Source organism: Garra rufa, chromosome 20 (genome assembly GCF_049309525.1).
Source record: "Garra rufa chromosome 20, GarRuf1.0, whole genome shotgun sequence".
In the NCBI taxonomy this organism is placed as follows: domain Eukaryota; kingdom Metazoa; phylum Chordata; class Actinopteri; order Cypriniformes; family Cyprinidae; genus Garra; species Garra rufa.
This window is the reverse complement of record NC_133380.1, coordinates 13364602-13382780: the sequence shown is the minus strand read 5'-3', so window position 1 is coordinate 13382780 and position 18179 is coordinate 13364602. Positions and strand designations below refer to the sequence as shown.

The 18179-nt window shown below is 37.9% G+C and overlaps 2 protein-coding genes across 3 annotated transcripts in view; both read left to right on the top strand.

Annotated features, from left to right (window-relative positions):
* cdkl5 (cyclin dependent kinase like 5) overlaps window positions 1–3940 on the top strand; it is a 49434-nt gene extending 45494 nt beyond the window's left edge. For both annotated transcript variants that reach the window (XM_073825744.1, XM_073825743.1), the window contains one exon: window positions 2025–3940. In XM_073825744.1, coding sequence (XP_073681845.1) covers window positions 2025–2402 — 378 coding nt within the window. In that variant the 3' untranslated portion in view covers window positions 2403–3940. The remainder of the gene's footprint in view (window positions 1–2024) is intronic.
* A 7630-nt stretch (window positions 3941–11570) lies between these two features.
* On the top strand, window positions 11571–16298 carry rs1a (retinoschisin 1a). Its single transcript, XM_073825961.1, has 6 exons — window positions 11571–11726; window positions 11927–11952; window positions 12030–12150; window positions 15140–15281; window positions 15376–15571; window positions 15651–16298. The coding sequence occupies exons 1-6, from the start codon at window positions 11672–11674 to the stop codon at window positions 15801–15803; spliced, it is 693 nt and encodes a 230-aa protein (XP_073682062.1). The 5' UTR covers window positions 11571–11671; the 3' UTR covers window positions 15804–16298.
* The last annotated feature ends 1881 nt before the right edge of the window (window positions 16299–18179 follow it).

Sequence of the window (18179 nt, the reverse complement as noted above, 5' to 3'; positions counted from 1 at the left end):
GGGGAGTTGGAGAATGAGCCTATTTCCAAAAAAATGAAGTGTTCTTTTAAAGAATATTATCAATATTTAAAAGAGTTGAGTGCAGGATCCTTTGATAAATAGTAAGATCCAAAGGTCAGCATTTGTCTGAAATAAAAAAGCTTCTGTAACATATACTATACCATTCAAAAGCCAATGGTAAAAGTCAGTATAATTTTTTGAGGGGAGGAAGAAATGATAGAAATTGATACTTTTATGTAGTAAGGATGCTTTAAATTGATCAAAAGTGATGGTAAAGACATTTATAATGACTTCTGTTTCAAATAAAACAAAAAAAAACCTAAAAATATCTACTAAGCTGTTTTCAGCATAATAATAATAATAATAATAATAATAATAAAATGTTTTTGATCAGCAAATCAGAATATTAAAATGATTTATGAAAGGATCATGTGACTGGAGTAATGATAACTAAAAATTCAGCTTTGAAATCACAGAAATGAATTACATTTTAAAATATATTCAAATAGAAAACAGTTATTTTAAATAGTAGAAATATTTCTAAATGTTACTGTTTTTGCTGTGCTTTGGATCAAATAAATGCAGGCTTGGAGAGCAGAGAAGAAAATGTTACTGTTAAAAATCTTTTGACTGGTAGTGTACATGTAATTAGGTTAGAAAGAAATTGGCCTTTATAAAGGTAAAAATGCCCATAAAAGTAAAAAAAAAATGAATCACTGCACAGAATATGAAGAATATCAAAAGCTTTCCAAAACGTGCCAAAATGTCAGCACAATAAGACGCTCAACAACTTTATTGTTATCAGCAAAATTATAAGAAAATATCAAGATATCCTTTTCTGCCATTATCGCACACCCCTACCTCTGTGTTTGTATAGTTGTGGTGGCGACTAATTCTCACAGAATTAAGACAAAGGGTGTATTCACACTTGTCATGTTTGGTTCGATTAAAACAAACTCTGGTGCGATTGCTCTGTTAATGCAGTTGGTTTGAGTATGTGTGAACACTGCCATCCGAACCCTGGTGCAAACCAAACAAGCGGACTGAGACTTCTAAAAAGATGGGTCTCGGTCCACTTCCAAATGTGGAATGAAATATGAACGCAACACGCAACAACCAAATACTTCTAAACGAACCAAAAACAGGAAGTAATGACAAGATGCAATGTGATTTCATGAAGGGAACAAGGGGTGTATCCAAAACAAAATGAGCAGAGGGCAAACGTGGAGCAACGAAGAGGTAAAGTGCCTTTTATGAGCTCTTTGTGGTGAAAATAAAATCATATACGCACAACAATGAGCGCGCTTAGTCCAGCAGACAGCGTTAGCTGCGTTCGACTTAAAGCGGCGCTGAGGGAAAATCAAAATACTCATTCACTGATTGGTCTGCTCAGTGCCGCTTTAAGTCGACCGTGCATTTTCCTTTTGTTTAGAGTGTTCTGTGATTTCTGTCATGAAATATAGGCCTACGTCATTCAACCAGACCAATCAGGTTGTGCACGTTTCACTATGCCTTTAGATTCTGTATCTTTAGGTTCGCTGTCAAAAATGCCAGTGTGAACGCTAAGCGGACCTGGAGCAAATGCATCATTTTCCATTTTGGTCGGACCAAATCAACCTTACAATCCGAACTAGTGTGAACACACTCAAAGTTTCTAGATATGATTATAGTTCGTGCATCGTGTGTGAACGGGCCTTTATGCTCAGTAAGGGTGCATGTATTTCATCAAAAATACTATAAATTTTTACAACTGTTTTCTATTCCAGTCTATTTAAAAATACAGTTCCTGATAATATTCCTGTGATGCAAAGCTGAATTTCCAGCATTACTCCAGTTTTCAGTGTCACGTGATCCTTCAAAAAAACACTTATCTTATTATCAAAGCATATGTTTTTTCAAGATTCTTTAATGAAAGAAAGAGAACAGCATTTATTTGAAGCAGAATACATTATACATGTCTTCACTGTTGTTTTGACACATTCAACACTCAGACTAACATTGTTAAACTTGCTTTCCTGTTGCAGAACCAGCCTCTGAAGTCCCTGCGGAAGCTCCTACACCTCTCCTCTCCTGCTACGTCCAATCAGCCCCCGCCTCCCGATCGCTCGGCAGAACTGCGCTTCCAGCCCCTCCCCAACCCCCCTTCCAAAGGGAACCTGAACGAGGCCAGAGGGCTCCCGCCGGGCAGCGTCACCCCCAATACCAAGAGCCGCAAACCCCACAACTACCCTCTGCCAGGGCAGATCGAGTCCAGCTGGCACGTCTCCGCGCTGAATCGGGCCGAGGGCGCGCCATATCCAGACCAAATGGCAAACAAAGGTGGGCAGAACGGTATCGGCTTTACCAGAGCCGCTCGCGCGAGAATGCCAAACCTCAACGATCTGAAAGAAACGGCTCTTTAGAGGAGAAAGGCCCCCTGGTGGCTGCTAGCGTACTTGGGTTTCTCCATTTTCCTTCCTGGCTGGCTACCTATGGAATGCTATTGTTCATAAGTGGTACACAGTGCCACTTCTAGCCAGAAGGTGGCAATAGTTATGTCTCAGATTTGTTTTTTAAAGCATCCACATTTGATAGAATTTGTATTCTCGTTCATTACATCTGGGTTCAGTTTTCTGTTGAATATATCTGATATGAATCTATGTATTTGTATATGGAAACTTAGGGCCGGGGGACACACACACAAAAAAAATCTGTGGAATTGTAAGAGCTTTAGTTTATACACAAGAGAATGTATAAATATTTAATGTGTAATAATTCTATATTTCATGGAGATTATTTAATGAATTATCGGTGTGTTAATAGTTACAATGTACAGAGTGCATTTTATGGTTGTAACAAAAGTACTTATTGTTTCTGAATTCTTTTCCTCTCTTTATCCAACATCGTTTTCTGAGATGAATTCTCAGTGCAGACTAGGTCTATAATGCACACTGTCTCATACTGCGGAATCGATCATCCCTATTTAAAACATACGACAGCATATCAGCGACTACTGATGCTTCCTATCCAGGTTCTGTGTTACTTTTCATGCGAGACCATTAAATCCTCGTCCCTGATGGTTATTTGTCTCACTTTACGCGTAGCCGGTGTCTTACGGTGTTTCTCTGCTTCTCACGAGCTTGGCATTCAAAACCTAACACATTGGGATCAGATAGTGCTCGAGTTCATTAGAGCCCAGATCCCCGAAGAGCTGGATTTCCTGTGAATAATGAATTTCAACAGAGGCCCCCGAGGCCTCACCGTGTCTCCCTCTGCGATCTAAACCCCACCAGCTGGTGAATAAGTGTGACTTTGCCTGTGGCACGAGCGAGCGGTGGCTCCTCTCAAGGTTGCAAGCGTTAAGTCTGTGTTGCACGTGCGCATGATTCTTTTAACAAACCGAATAACTGCCGGTTGTATTTTAATCAGTTCAACGGCATGTTTTTGAAGAGATAAAAGCATTGCCTCGGGACCTGGTAAAAGGGTTTCAAAGACGTAATGCAGTTATTGATCTGGAGGGCAGGTGGGAGACGCAGTGAGATTTTTGAGCGGCCTCTGTAGCGCAGCGCATTTTCATTCAGGGTTTCCGTGTTTGCTTTAGATTTATCTCACTGTACGTTTCATTAAATGATATTCTACTAATATAGATTGAAACGAGATGGATTTCAAATATGCAAAATAGCTATATTAAGAATTCCAGGCATTTGAATACCAATGCAAACAGAGCAATATATCATGACTTTGAGGTGAATTTATTTTACAGAATCCCCCCCAAAGAGAGTGTGACAGAGCATTTTCATTTCAATAACTCTAGTGTGTATTTTTTTTTTTAGTATTGTTTCTCAATGGTGCACTTTAAACAACATTTCACAGGTGTTTGTGTTGATATGGTGTTTGATTAAAACCGAATTTTCTATCTATCTAATCTTCTACCTTATCTGCCTACAGTGTATGTGCTCTGTCTTTCACGGGACTGGATTTGGAACTTTTATGTTCAAGTTACATTATTTTTAACATTTACATCAAAACTCATGTTTTTGTTTTTTTATCTGTTCTCATTTATATATTTATTGATTCTGTTGTCTGAGCATGTTATGCATAACCAAGTTAATTTTCAGTAACATCTTGAATCATTTATATTCTATACACTACCAGTCGAAAGTTTTTGAACGGTAATATTTTTCATGTCTCTTCAGAAGTCTCTTCTGCTGTCCAAAGTACAAGCGAAAACAGTCCAATTGAAAAATAGTTTTACCATTTAAAATAACTGTTTTCTATTTGAATATATTTTAAAGTCTAATTCATTCCTGTGATTTTCAAAGCTGAATTTTTAGCATCGTTACTTCAGTCACATGATCCTTCAGAAATCATTCTAATATTTTGATTTGCTATTAAAAAAAAAACATTTATTATTATTGTTAGAGTTTTGTTGAGTAGCTTTTTTCAGGTTTCTTTAATAAATAGAACGTTCAGAAGAACAGCATTTATCTGAAATAGAAAACTTTTGTAACATTATAAATGTATTTATCACCACTTTTGATCAATTTAGCCCGTTTCCGCCACTGAATAAAAAATAAATAAAAGGTTACAGAGACTTTTTATCTCACAATTCGCAATTACGAGTTATAAAGTCAGAATTGTGAGATAAAGTTGCAATTGCGAGGAAAAAAAGTCAGAAATGTGTGATATAAACTCGTAATTGCAAGATATACACTGGCAATTCTGACTTTTTTCTCAGAATTTTGAGATATAAACTTGCAATTGTGAGAAATAAAGTTAGAATTGTGAGATATAATCTGGCAATTCTGACTTTATTTTCTCAGAATTGTGTAATATAAACACAATTTCGAGTCATAAAGTCAGAATTGCAAGATATAAAGTCACAATTCTGAAAAATGTAGTCAGAATTGTGATATAAACTCACAATTCTGACTTTATAACTCACAATTGAGAGTTTATATGACAATTCTGAGAAAAAAAAACTCAGCTGTGAGATTAAAAAGTCACAATTACCTTTTTAATTTTTTATTCAGTGGTGGAAAATTTAGCTTTGATCAGGAATAAATTACATTTTAAATATATTCAAATAGAAAGCAGTTATTTTAAATGATACAAATACTTCACATTACTGCTTTTGCTGTATTTTGGATCGAATGAATGCAGGTTTGGTGAGCAGAAGAGACTTTTTTTTTTTTTTATCTTTTGACTGGTAGTGTATATCTCACATTATATATCCGACAGCAATCAGGTTCAGTCATTATGTTCTGTTTAACACTTGTTGTGTTGTCTTTCACAGTTAAACTGCCATGCAATAACAAACTGTTGATTTGTAGGAAGAGATGAGAGTCATCTTCTGTATGCTTACTATTAGTGACATGAAACACTTTGTTCCTGAGTAATGCGGTCTGAGTATTTCATCCTGGCTGAGTATTAGAATGGGATTCCATCACTCCTGGATTAACACCTTGTCCATAAACGCTCTGACATCCTTTAATCTGCAGTACATTGGCACAGTCTGTCTCTGTGGTGCCAGGTAATCCTTCCATCAGCCAGCTGTTAGGACTGCCAAGATAAATGGTTTGGCAGTCGCCAGCTGTGGTAAGGTCGCCTGTGATTGGTAATCTATGACCAGCCTTGTTAACCCATGACAAAACATACATCTGCAGCATGTAGAATGTCACTGATTCTGCATTTGTTCTGGTTTGCTAAGCACCGTTACTGTTTTAATGTATGTTTTTTTCTTTAAAACACTTGCTAACAGAAGATCAGGGCAAAAAAATATCCACTTTCCTATTCCAGAGTACTAAAATACAACGATTATTAAATAGAAAACTGTTCTCAGAAGGGCTGCATCTATCAACATTTCTGTCAAAATAGAGCCGGATAGTTGTGTGATTTAGAGTGAATATACAATACCGTTTTAAAGTTTGGGGTATTTTTTCTGTTGTAATTGTTAGAGTGGCCAAGGATCAGTCTCCGCATAAAACTGATTGTACAGACCAAACCGTAAGTCATAGAGACTTGAAACTTGGAGGGATGGTAGTACTCACACCATCTACCATGTCACCAAGACTCGCCCCAATCGGCCTGACAGGTGCTCTACAGTGATCAAAAGTACAAAATTGCTCATAACTCAAGGGTCATGACTCGAAGGTATTTTAGGGTATTTTGCATTTTTTTAAAAACCTACTTTTGCAAACTAGTCCTAGGTTTTTTCGCCCAATCTGAGCCAATCCAGTGCAGGAAGAATCTCTGGAGAGTGAATATCAACAATTATCAAAAAACTTAAACTTTTGAACCTCCGTTGCAAAGGGGCGCCAAAACATTTGAAAGGGGCAGGACTTTCTTTACTAAAATGACTATAACTTTTGAACAGAATGAGGTATTTTCGCCAAACTCACAACATGTACCTAAGAGCTCAATTGGAGGTCACATGAAAAAAGTCCAGGAGCTTGGCCACTTGGTGGCGCTATAAGAGGGGGGGAAAATCATAAAAATGGCCATAACTACGCAAGTGTTTGTTCTATCAACAGGAAAATTAGCATCCAAAGTGCCACAAGCGTCTATAAGGACATTTGAGTATCTCAAACAACATGGCCACCATATTAACGTGTTAAACAATCTTAACACAGGTCGATTAGAACGAAACTTGAAGGCCTGTTTGACTCACGGCCCTAAAGGTCTGTGAGAAAGTTGAAAGAAATCAAACACTAGGGGGGCAATATCACATTTTTCAGGGGCAGAAACAATTGAATATTGCAAGGTTTTTTGCACATATGCATGATATTCATATTATAGACCTCCTCTTTCCAAATGACTTGTAAACATGTAAAAAAATACTTTCGTGAACTAGTCCTAGGTTTTTGCTCGATCTGAAGGGCAGTGCAATTCTCTGGATTCTCTAGGTCAATAATTATCAAAAATATTTTGAAATTTACCCTTTGGGAAGCTATAACGGGCCTGTCCAAATGTACTCAAAAGCCTATAAAGCTTAAACAAAAACTCAAAACTACAGAAATCCTGGTGAACACATGCGACAGGTGATTCTAAACAAGCATGCAAAGTTTTAGGAAGATCGGACCACAGCTGGCACTATAACTCATAAACGTTAAAAAACAACAACTAATTACCTGTATTTGCCAAAAAGGCTTTTTAAATCATTGATTTCTGTGGTTACAGACTTGCTAAATAATATAAAAAGGCCTCCTGTTTAAAATAAAATGTTCGTTAACTTACTATTTATCAAAGACCCCTAAAAAGTTCAGTTTTAAACATTGTTAATAATGTTTCTTGAGGGAAAAAATCTGCATATTAGAATGATTTCTGAAGGATCATGTGACACTGAAGACTTATTATCACATAAATTACATTTTTAAATATATTAAAATAGAAATCAGTTATTTGAGTTTGTAATAATATTTCACAACATTACTGTTCTTACTGTATTTGAGCAAATAAGTGCAGCCTTGGTGAGCATAAGACACTTCTTTTAAAAAAACGTACCAACCCCAAACTTTTGAACGGTTGTATAGCTGAATCTAATATTATGTGTAGCCATTTGGATTATGTTTTAGCAACTACAGTAGACTGACAAATTGTGTCTCACTATTTACCTTATGTATGAACTGAACAAGCAGGGTTTTGACTGCCTTAAATGTGTTGAAGGATATTTTGAAGGTGATTCCGAGTGCTTTTTGGTTCACTGCCATATTGAAGTATACCTGCAGGTACTGACAACTCATCTGTCATGGTTTAATAGCCATAGACAGCTTGTCTTATATTGGCTTGTAGCATCTATCATCCAAATAGGATGCCTGTTAGCTTTCCAGTGTCTGAGCTGTTGAATGCAGGGATATAAACATTCAGGTTCGTCCCCAGAAGTGCACAGAACAGATGAAATATATTGGACATCTTCATTGACTCTCGTATTTGCATACGGCTGTTCATTTTCTGTGACTAGAAGCTGTATCGTCTTAGAATGTAATGTATTTAACTCTTTCAGTTTACCATTGGACAAATGTTTAAATCTGCATGAGAATGTAGAACCTGCTTCTCTCTTTTCTACTTCAGACATTTCAAGTTTACTCCACCTTTAAGTATTGTATCCACTGCCACATTTTTGTCTGAAGCAGTTGTTGTGCCAACAAAAGCCATTGTGAAGTCATGCAAGGCCAAAGGTTTACAATCTATCAGGAACAAGAGTTTATTCTGTCAGATGAGCATCGTATAAACGTATGTCATTCTTTCTTAATATAGTGTTATAGACTGACTTCTGAGTCTGTCATAGAATGTACAGTCGTGGCCAAAAGTTTTGAGAACTACATAAATATTGGAAACTGGAAAAGTTGCTGCTTAAGTTTTTATAATATCAATTTGCATATACTCCAGAATGTTATGAAGAGTGATCAGATGAATTGCATAGTCCTTCTTTGCCATGAAAATTAACTTAATCCCGAAAAAAAACTTTCCACTGCATTGTTAAGAAGGCTTCAGGGCGTCCAAGAAAATCCAGCAAGCGCCAGGATCGTCTCCTAAAGAGGATTCAGCTGCGGGATCGGAGTGCCACCAGTGCAGAGCTTGCTCAGGAATGGCAGCAGGCAGGTGTGAGCGCATCTGCACGCACAGTGAGGCCAAGACTTTTGAAAGATGGCCTGGTGTCAAGAAGGGCAGCAAAAAAGCCACTTCTCTCCAAAAAAAACATCAGGGACAGATTGATCTTCTGCAAAAAGTATGGCGAATGGACTGCTGAGGACTGGGGCAAAGTCATATTCTCTGATGAAGCCTCATTCCGAATGTTTGGGGCATCTGGAAAAAGGCTTGTCCGGAGAAGAAAAGGTGAGCGCTACCATCAGTCCTGTGTCATGCCAACAGTAAAGCATCCTTCTCATCCAAGGGAGTGGGCTCACTCACAATTTTGCCCAAAAACACAGCCATGAATAAAGAATGGTACCAAAACACCTTCCAACAGTAACTTCTTCCAACAATCCAACAGTTTGGTGAAGAACAATGCATTTTCCAGCACGATGGAGCACCGTGCCATAAGGCAAAAGTGATAACTAAGTGGCTCGGGGACCAAAACATTGAAATTTTGGGTCCATGGCCTGGAAACTCCCCAGATCTTAATCCCATTGAGAACTTGTGGTCAATCCTCAAGAGGCGGGTGGACAAACAAAAACCCACTAATTCTGACAAACTCCAAGAAGTGATTATGAAAGAATGGGTTGCTATCAGTCAGGATCTGGCCCAGAACTTGATTGAGAGCATGCCCAGTCGAATTGCAGAGGTCCTGAAAAAGAAGGGCCAACACTGCAAATACTGACTCTTTGCATAAATGTCATGTAATTGTCGATAAAAGCCTTTGAAACGTATGAAGTGCTTGTAATTATATTTCAGTACATCACAGAAACAACTGAAACAAAGATCTAAAAGCAGTTGAGCAGCAAACTTTGTGAAAACTAATATTTGTGTCATTCTCAAAACTTTTGACCACGACTGTACTTAGAAAGACATGTTTTTGTTTTGTTCAAATGTTAAGACTGTTCTTATTAGATGTTGAACTGTTTGCTGAGTTTTTGCAGTCTGTTCGAATCCTGTTTGCTGAATTGATAACATGATCCATCTCTAAATAGCGTCCTTCTATCCAACTAATCAGGATGTGACTGTCATTTAGACAACAGCCAGCATTTTGGTTCCATCTTTCAGGCCCACACAGAATCTGCAAGGTTCCTCACTGCTTGCATGCCACATTTTGGCTTTTTAATGTTGCTTTGAGTTACCAATAAGACTGTAGTACTCTTAGTTTTATTTACCATTCACTGTTAAACTGTTAATAACGTGCCGATTCTGTCTGGGCCTTTATCTATCTATCCATTCAACTCAAGTCTGTAAACTGAAAGTTATTTGCTTATAACTTCATTCACCAACGCACAACATTTAGCTCAAGCATAATCAGCACCACTCACTCAGCACTTTGTCTATGTCTTTTGTGAAGACTATTTGTCTGTGTGTTCTCTTTAGGGTACAAGTGGGAAACGGCACCCTAACGTTTGATTTAAGTCCAGGCATGTCTGACTCCAACAGCGTTTATAATGTATATTCTGCTGTAATTAATAACAATTAAAACAATGTCTACCCAACTACGTTTTAGCATGCATCATTTCATTGCAAACACCTGCCAGCTTATACAGTTGAGGTCAAAAGTTTTCATACACCTCGCAGAATCTACAAAATGTTGAGGAGGAAGCTTACAAAATGCATGTTATTTTTTTATTTAGTACTGACCTTAATAAGACATTTCACATTAAAGATGTTTACATATAGTCCACAAAAAAAATATTTGAAATTATAAAAAAAGACCCTGTTTAAAAGTTTTCTTAATAGCTGTGATAGTTGTTCATGAGTCTCTTGTTTGTCCTGAACTGTTAATCTGCCCGCTGTTCTTCAGAAAAATCTTTCAGGTCCCACAAATTCTTTGGTTTTTCAACATTTTTGTGTATTTGAACCCTTTCCAACAATAACTGTATGATTTTGAGATCCATCTTTTCACACTGAGGACAACATATGAGGGACTCATGCAACTATTATAGAAGGTTCAAACACTCGCTGATGCTTCAGAAGGAAACACAATGCGTTAAGAGCTGGGGGTGAAAACTTTTTGAATTTGAAGATCAGGGTAAATTTAACTTGTTTTGTCTTCTGGAAAACATGTAAGTATATTTTGTAGCTTCTAAAGGTTAGTACTAAAGGAAACCATTATGATATTTAGGCAAAATAAGAAAAATGTACACATCTTCATTTTGTTCAAAAGTTTTCACCCCTGGCTCTTAATGCATTGTTTCCTTCTGAAGCATTAGTGAGTGTTTGAACCTCCTGTGATAGTTGAATATGAGTCTTTCAGTTGCCCTCAGTGTGAAAAGATGGATCTCAAAATCATACAGTAGTTGTTGGAAAGGGTTCAAATACTCAAAAAATGATGAAAAACCAAAGAATTTGTGGGATCTAAAGGACTTTTCTGAAGAACAGCAAGCAGTTTAACTGTTCAGGACAAACAAGGGACTCATGAGCAACTATCACTAAACAAAACAAAAAAAACAGCTGTGGATTATTCAGGTAACAACACAGTATTAAGAATCAAGCGTATGTATGTATTACATCTTTTATGTTAAATACATTATTCATGCCATTTGAATAAAAAATAACATGCATTTTGTATAATCCCTTGCTAAAATAACTACCATTTTTCAGATTCTGCAAGGTGTATGTAAACTTTTGACCTCAACTGTAATAAAAGGATAATTTATCATGAGCCACATTAGTAGCAACTGCAGACAAAAAGACAAAGAAACCAGCCTTCATCTTGTCTTTCTATCAAATGGCATATTGTACGTAGTGATTTGCATCAACAGATTGCCGGGGAAGTTGAATTGAGTTAATTGCATGCATTGAACCATTAACTGGGTCACAGAAGGTGACCACCCGGCTTTATAATCTGGGATCATTTGGCTATTTCTCTCTTTTTTAACAGTCAAGGGTTGGACTGGGATGTGAACAATTTCAAACTAGCTTTCAGCAGGAAAAGGGAGGAGCTTTGAGATAAAGGGCATTAGATAAGGCCATTAGTGCTCTGTGGATTACAGTAATCCAGCCCCTTTAATATCAGTGCGGTGGTCCACCACTCGAAAAATAAACCATCATGGAGTACAGACTGCAGAACATGTTACTGTTAGCCATCGTGCTGGTGTCTGAAGGTATGTGCTATTGAGTTACAATATTTTTCAGTAGATTAGCAGAAATGAATAGTCAAGTTTAGATAAAGAACACTGAAAAAATGTTAACTATAACTAAGTTAATAAGGATGATTGTGAATGTTAAATGTAAATAAAACATGTTTATAGCCTAGTATGATCATTAAAAGTCTTGTTCTTTTACTCTTCCGCATTTTGTCCAGGATTTATTGGGCTACAAGCACAAGAGGTAACTAAACGCATTTGATTTTCTTATTAGAGGCAATTAAAATGGAACTATTAATGACAATGTTAATATATGCTTAGGATGGTGAGGGAAATGACACATGGGCTGAGAAAACCTGCTCCTGTGACTGTGATTCCTCTAGCAAGTTGCTCTCCAAAGGTTCTTCACCAAGTACAGGACAGGAGATGGACTGCATGCCAGGTAAGAAAGAAGAGGACTAAAAGAAGTAAGGATAAAAACAGAATTACATGTAATAAGCACTAATTGTAACCTTAATTTGAGTGATTAGTAGGCTTTGTTTGGTCCAAATGTGTCAAATATATAAATAATCAGTATCTTTTATTATCTAGATAGTACTGTTTTTACTGTCTGAGGTAAATTGTGAATCAAATACCACTGAAATCCTTATGAAATTTGTGAATGGGGCTTTGCGCTAACACTGACTCTTTGGGAATTGAGATGGATGGATTAGTTAGCAATAGCTGGTGCCCTTTGGAAACAGAAGGCAGGACATGTGCGAATGAGCTGGCTCCCGGACAAGCCCTCGCCTGCAGCGGCGCAGAAAGTCATTAATCATTTGGTTGCAGCTTCACCTGGGCCATGTGCGCCATCACCGCATCCCACTGGCACACCACCACAGGGCAGACATGCTCCATTAACACAGAGTAGTTTGTTATCATCCTCCAAGACTGATGTGTTAGAGGAAGGTTGAAAAAAAATTAAAAGGGAGTTTATTCGTAATCCCATTATGTTGAGATGCGAGATTAAAATCAAAACTGGAAGTGGGTATGTCAAAAAGAACATCCTAAATCCTTGAAAAGAGGGACTGTTATGTAAAAACCCCGATGTGGGACTGGAGCTTAAGTGTGGAACGTGACCATCTGTCAAGCTAAAGTCTTAATGGATGTTGATCTTTCGCTATGGGGAACTAAAGCTTTTGGGATTGTAGTCACCAGTTGAAGAGTGGAAGCACGGAATTACAGAGCGGCCAGATTAACGCTTTGTCCATTTCTCTTAAACACAGCAGGACAAAGAAATCTTTCTGATTGTGTGACTAATGTTTTATTAAGCCCCCTCTCAGTCATGAGGGGCTTTTGCACCGGAGGAACCTTTTCATAGTTTGTAGAACTACTGGCGGAAGTTCCCGCTTTTTAGTGTGTTCACACCACAGGAACCAAGAACGTATTTTGTTCTAGGAAATCTCTTACTTCAGAGTAGGGTCTAAAACAGTTATATAGGAAGTACCATTGACGTAAGTGTACACTGACTGGCCAAACACATATGAAACACCAGCTACCAGGCATTTTTTTAATTTTTAAAAAGCTGTGTAAAAATACTTGCTCCTCAAACATGAAAAACTGTGATAATACTAGCATTAACTACCTGTTGTCTGCAGGGTTGTGTTCTTTTCTCAGCCTCGATGTAACACTGCAAATTGTCAGATTTAAGCCCTGTTTACACTAGTGCGTTTTCATTTTAAGTCTGCGTTTGGAGACAAAAAACGATCATGTCTATACTGACGTTTTCACTTTTTTTGTTTTAAAACGCATAACTTTTGCTACGGTTACGCCTGTCGTTTAAACTACTCTGGCACACTGAGACTGTTGAAAATGCTGCAGACCCTGTTTACACTAGTGCGTTTTCGGTTTTAAATCACATAGCTTTTGCTACAGTTACGGCTGTCGTTTACACTACTCCGGCACACTGAGACTTTCAAAAACGCTGCAGACCCCATTTTTACGTTTACAGTAGTGCGTTTTTGTTTATAAAGTGCATAATTTTTGCTACGGTTACGACTGTCGTTTACACTACTCTGGTGTTTTCGAAACTTGAAAATGGACACTTTCAAAACCGCTGCAGACCCAGTTTCTACGTTTACACTAGCGCGTTTTTGTTTTCAAACGCATAACTTTTGCTACGGTCACGCTTGTCATTTGAACTACTCCGGCGTTTTCCGACCCTCGAAAACTGAGACTTTCAAAAACACTGCAGTCCCCGTTTCTTATTTACACTAGTGCGATTTCTTTTTAAAATGCATAACTTTTGCTACAGTTACGCCTGTCATTTACACTACTTCGGCGTTTTCCAACCCTCGAAAACTTTCAAAAAAAATTCAGACCCCGTTTCTACGTTTACACTAGTGTGTTTTTCGTATTAAAACACATAAGTTTTGCTACGGTTACGCCTGTCGTTTACACTACTCCGGCACACTGAGACTGTCGGAAATGCTGCAGACCCCATTTCTACGTTTACACTAGTGCATTTTCGTTTATAAAATGCATAACTTTTGCAACGGTTACACTACTCCGGCTTTTTCCGACCCTTGAAAATTGAGACTTTTGAAAACACTACAGACTCCTTTTCTATGTTCACACTAGTGTGTCATTTACACTACTCTGGCATTTTTTTCCCTTGAAATGAAGACTTTTCGAAACACTGCAGACCCTGTTTCTCATTTACTGTAGTACTAGATTTATTTTTAAAACGCATAATTTTTGTTTACATTACTTTGGCCCCTCGACCCTTGAAAACTGAGGCTTTCGAAAATGCTGCAGACCGCATTTGTGCATTTACACTAGTGCATTTTCTTTTTAAAATGCATAATTTTTGCAATTGTTAAGCCTGTCGTTTACACCAATCCAGCATTTTCGACCCTTATAAAAACTTGAGACTTTCAAAAACACTGCAGACCCCATTTCTACGTTCACACTAGTGCATTTTTGTTTTCAAACATAACTTTTTCTACGGTTACACCTGTCATTTACATGATTCCAGTGTTTTCCGACCCTCAAAAAATGGAAACTTGTGAAAACACAGCAGACCCCATTTTTGCTACTTTTGCTACTGAGAGAAAATGCTGCAGACCCTGTTTTAGTTTTGAAAATTTTGGGGTTGCATTCCGTTTTAAAATGAAAATGCACTAGTGTAAACAGGGCTTTAATCAGATTTTTGTGCTCTTTTAGTTGCATAAATTGTGCATTTACAACCAGAAAAATGGCCTGAGAGAGAAATTGATTCTCTAGGAACCACCATGCTGGCTAGCCCCTAGAGCTGAGTTCTCCTGCAGGCTTTTGTTGAATAGATTTTTGCCTGTAGAGTCAGAAAGCCTGGTTTGGGCCAAACTGACATAGATCAATGTTTACATTTTTACTTCAAATTATATGCAATGATAAATATTGTGTCTGTCCAGAATGTCCCTACCATAAGCCGTTGGGTTTTGAGGCAGGATCTGTGTCTTCAGATCAGATCAGCTGCTCTAATGAAGACCAGTACACTGGCTGGTTCTCCTCTTGGGTTCCAAGCAGAGCAAGGCTGAACAACCAAGGATTTGGGTGAGTTCTATTAAAAATTGCTTATCCTACAGAGACTTGACTATACATCCTGCCATTTTTTGCATATATAGATTACCTCTCTCTCTTGTTCCAGGTGTGCCTGGCTGTCTAAGTTCCAGGATACCAACCAGTGGCTTCAGATTGACCTGAAAGAGGTCAAAGTGGTTTCTGGTATCCTGACCCAGGGCCGCTGTGACTCTGATGAGTGGATTACCAAGTACACTGTGCAGTACCGCACCAACGAGAAACTCAGCTGGATCTACTACAAGGACCAAACTGGAAACAACAGGGTAAGATGATAAAAAGCCCATCCTGACTACATAAATATTGGTTTCATTAGTTTTCAACACTTACTTGTTTTTTCCTCAGGTGTTCTATGGAAACTCTGACCGCTCTTCCACAGTCCAGAACCTGCTGCGTCCACCTATCGTAGCACGTTACATCCGTATCCTCCCTCAAGGCTGGCACACTCGCATTGCCATCCGCATGGAGCTGCTACTTTGCTTGAATAAATGCACCTGATCTGGAACATGTCAGCAAAGCCACACTCGATCTCCTGTTCCACCCCTTTTCTTGTATCACAACATGCCAAAGTGATATTACTGCCCAATCACTGCACTCATTCATTTATTTTTGTTTTCAAGGACAAAATGATCATTAGAATGTGTTATAGTTACATTCATTTGTGTTAAATATGTTTTCCCTTTCTCTTTACATACAAATACCTTTTTCATGTATGTTGCTTTTATTTATTAAACAAAAATGTGTTGCTTTGGCAAATCAGGCTTGAAGGAGGGCATGCATTGCTGTTTGCTTATTTGAAGAAAGGTGGAAGATCTCATGGAGTGTTGTAGTATTGTGTGTTTTAATGTGGTTTGTGATGGTGATGTAGGGTGTTTCATTCCCACAGTTATGACCAATTCCTTTTTGCATTTATTATGAGCATACATTGTTTAATTGTGGTTGTGTCTTACCTGAGAAACAATGCCTTTAAAATAAAGGAAGTCTGTCTCTGTACCTTGTTCTATGTTGTGTAACCTGTTCACTCTCCAAAATTCCAACAGGTTAATATGGATACTAGACAAAAACAAGAAAATACACAACATCAACCCGTTTTTACCACACTTGTTACTTTTTGAAAGCCATTTATGCATTCTGTACTTTTTATTCTTCCACTCTTTACTCTTTAAACTTTCAGTTAACTATAGAAAGTTTAAAAATTATGACGTAAACGAAGGATAAAATAAAGAATTTCTGTATTTATTATTTGAATGTGATTTACATAAATGTTTCGGAAATGTCCTTGAAGGAGAGTTTCACTTCCAGAACAAAAATTTCCTGATTTACTCACCCCATGTCATCCAAGATGTTCATGTCTTTTTTTATTTCAGTCCCAAAGAAATTAAGGTTTTTGAGGAAAACATTCCAGGGTTTTTCTCCATATAGTGGACTTCTATGGTGGCCAGTGATTTGAAGGTCCAAACTGCAGTTTCAATGCAGCTTCAAAAGGCTCTACAGCTACACGATCAAAGCCAATGAATAAGCGTCATATTGAGCTAAATGATCATTTTCCAACATTATTACGTAATGTTTGAGGTTGGGCTAGTGCAAAATGAACATTTGTTGTTAAAAAGTATATCATTTTTTATTTTTTTAAGAAAATGACTGGTCATTTCACTAGATAAGACCCTATTCCTTGGCTGGGATCATGTAGAGCCCTTTGAAGCTGCATTAAAACTGCAATTTGGACCTTTAAACCGTTGGCCACCATAGAAGTCCACTATATGGAAAAAAAATCCTGGAATGTTTTCCTCAAAAACTTTAATTTCTTTGCAACTGAAGAAAGAAAGACATGAACATCTTGGGTAAAAAAAGGGGTGAGTAAACTATCAGGAATTTTTTATTTTATTCTGGAAGTGAATTTTTCCTTTAAGATGTGGTGTTACTATACCAAAGCTATTTGATGTCTTTTTCCCCCTCCAAATAAATGGGTGACTGGTGTACTTCAAATAATTAAAAGATTTGAAAACTTTTAATATTATTCCGAGCATTTATACCATTAGTAAAACAGATTGTAGTCCCAGTCATGTAATGTGATTTACCTCAGAAAAGACAACAATAATGAGCTTGGGGTTATCTTCCCCAAAGTGTCTAACTTTACTGTTCCACTTCAAATAAAAAACATATTTTCTCCCTAAAGTCTAAATTAATTAGGCCTGCTGTGCCCATGACATCTCCAACAAACATAAAAACATGGAACAGAAAACTATATGCTAACTTTAAACAGACAACTTTAGACCGAATGAAGTCTGACAAACGCTGATGTTCAGAAAATGTACTCTTTCGTTTTTGAGTTAAGGGAGTGCGCAAACTGGGCATGCGCTTCCAGGCAAATTAAGGAGGCATGCACCTGCTTGTTAGTCATTAGGGGATTGATTAGCCATGCCTTAAATTGAGGTTTTGCTTCATCGCTTGTTGTTTACACACTCGCTCCTCTGATCATCATGAAAGCTCCTGGCCTTAAAAGCAAGCGGTGCGCGTCATCCAGAAGTTCCATAGCAAGAACCAGAGGACACGCTGCGTTCATGCACACAGCCCGACAACAGGTGTGTTTTAAAACTAAACAGCAGAAGTTGAAAATGTACCCAAAATGACTGCATATAAAAACGACTGGCATTCATGCACAGGTCAATCAGACGGCAGTGAGACGCGTTCATGAGTCCAGGGGCGTAAGCAGATATTTGCTGCAGAGAGTGGGGTCAGAGGCCGCGCGTCTCTCCTGTTTCAGCCGCCACAGAACCGTGACGAGGAGGGAGATTCTGGAGGCCTGGGATCAGATGAGACGACGCAGAAATCTTGCTGCATTGGCAGGCGCTTGAGTTTTTTTAACGGACGCTT

What these genes read in the sequence shown, in the direction of transcription:
- rs1a (XM_073825961.1), top strand. Translation starts at nt 11,672, where the DNA reads ATGGAGTACAGACTGCAGAACATGTTACTGTTAGCCATCGTGCTGGTG. An exon ending in TTGGGCTACAAGCACAAGAG is followed by an intron (nt 11,953 to 12,029) that starts GTAACTAAACGC and finishes ATATATGCTTAG; the next exon opens with GATGGTGAGGGAAATGACAC. An exon ending in ACCAAACTGGAAACAACAGG is followed by an intron (nt 15,572 to 15,650) that starts GTAAGATGATAA and finishes TTTTTTCCTCAG; the next exon opens with GTGTTCTATGGAAACTCTGA.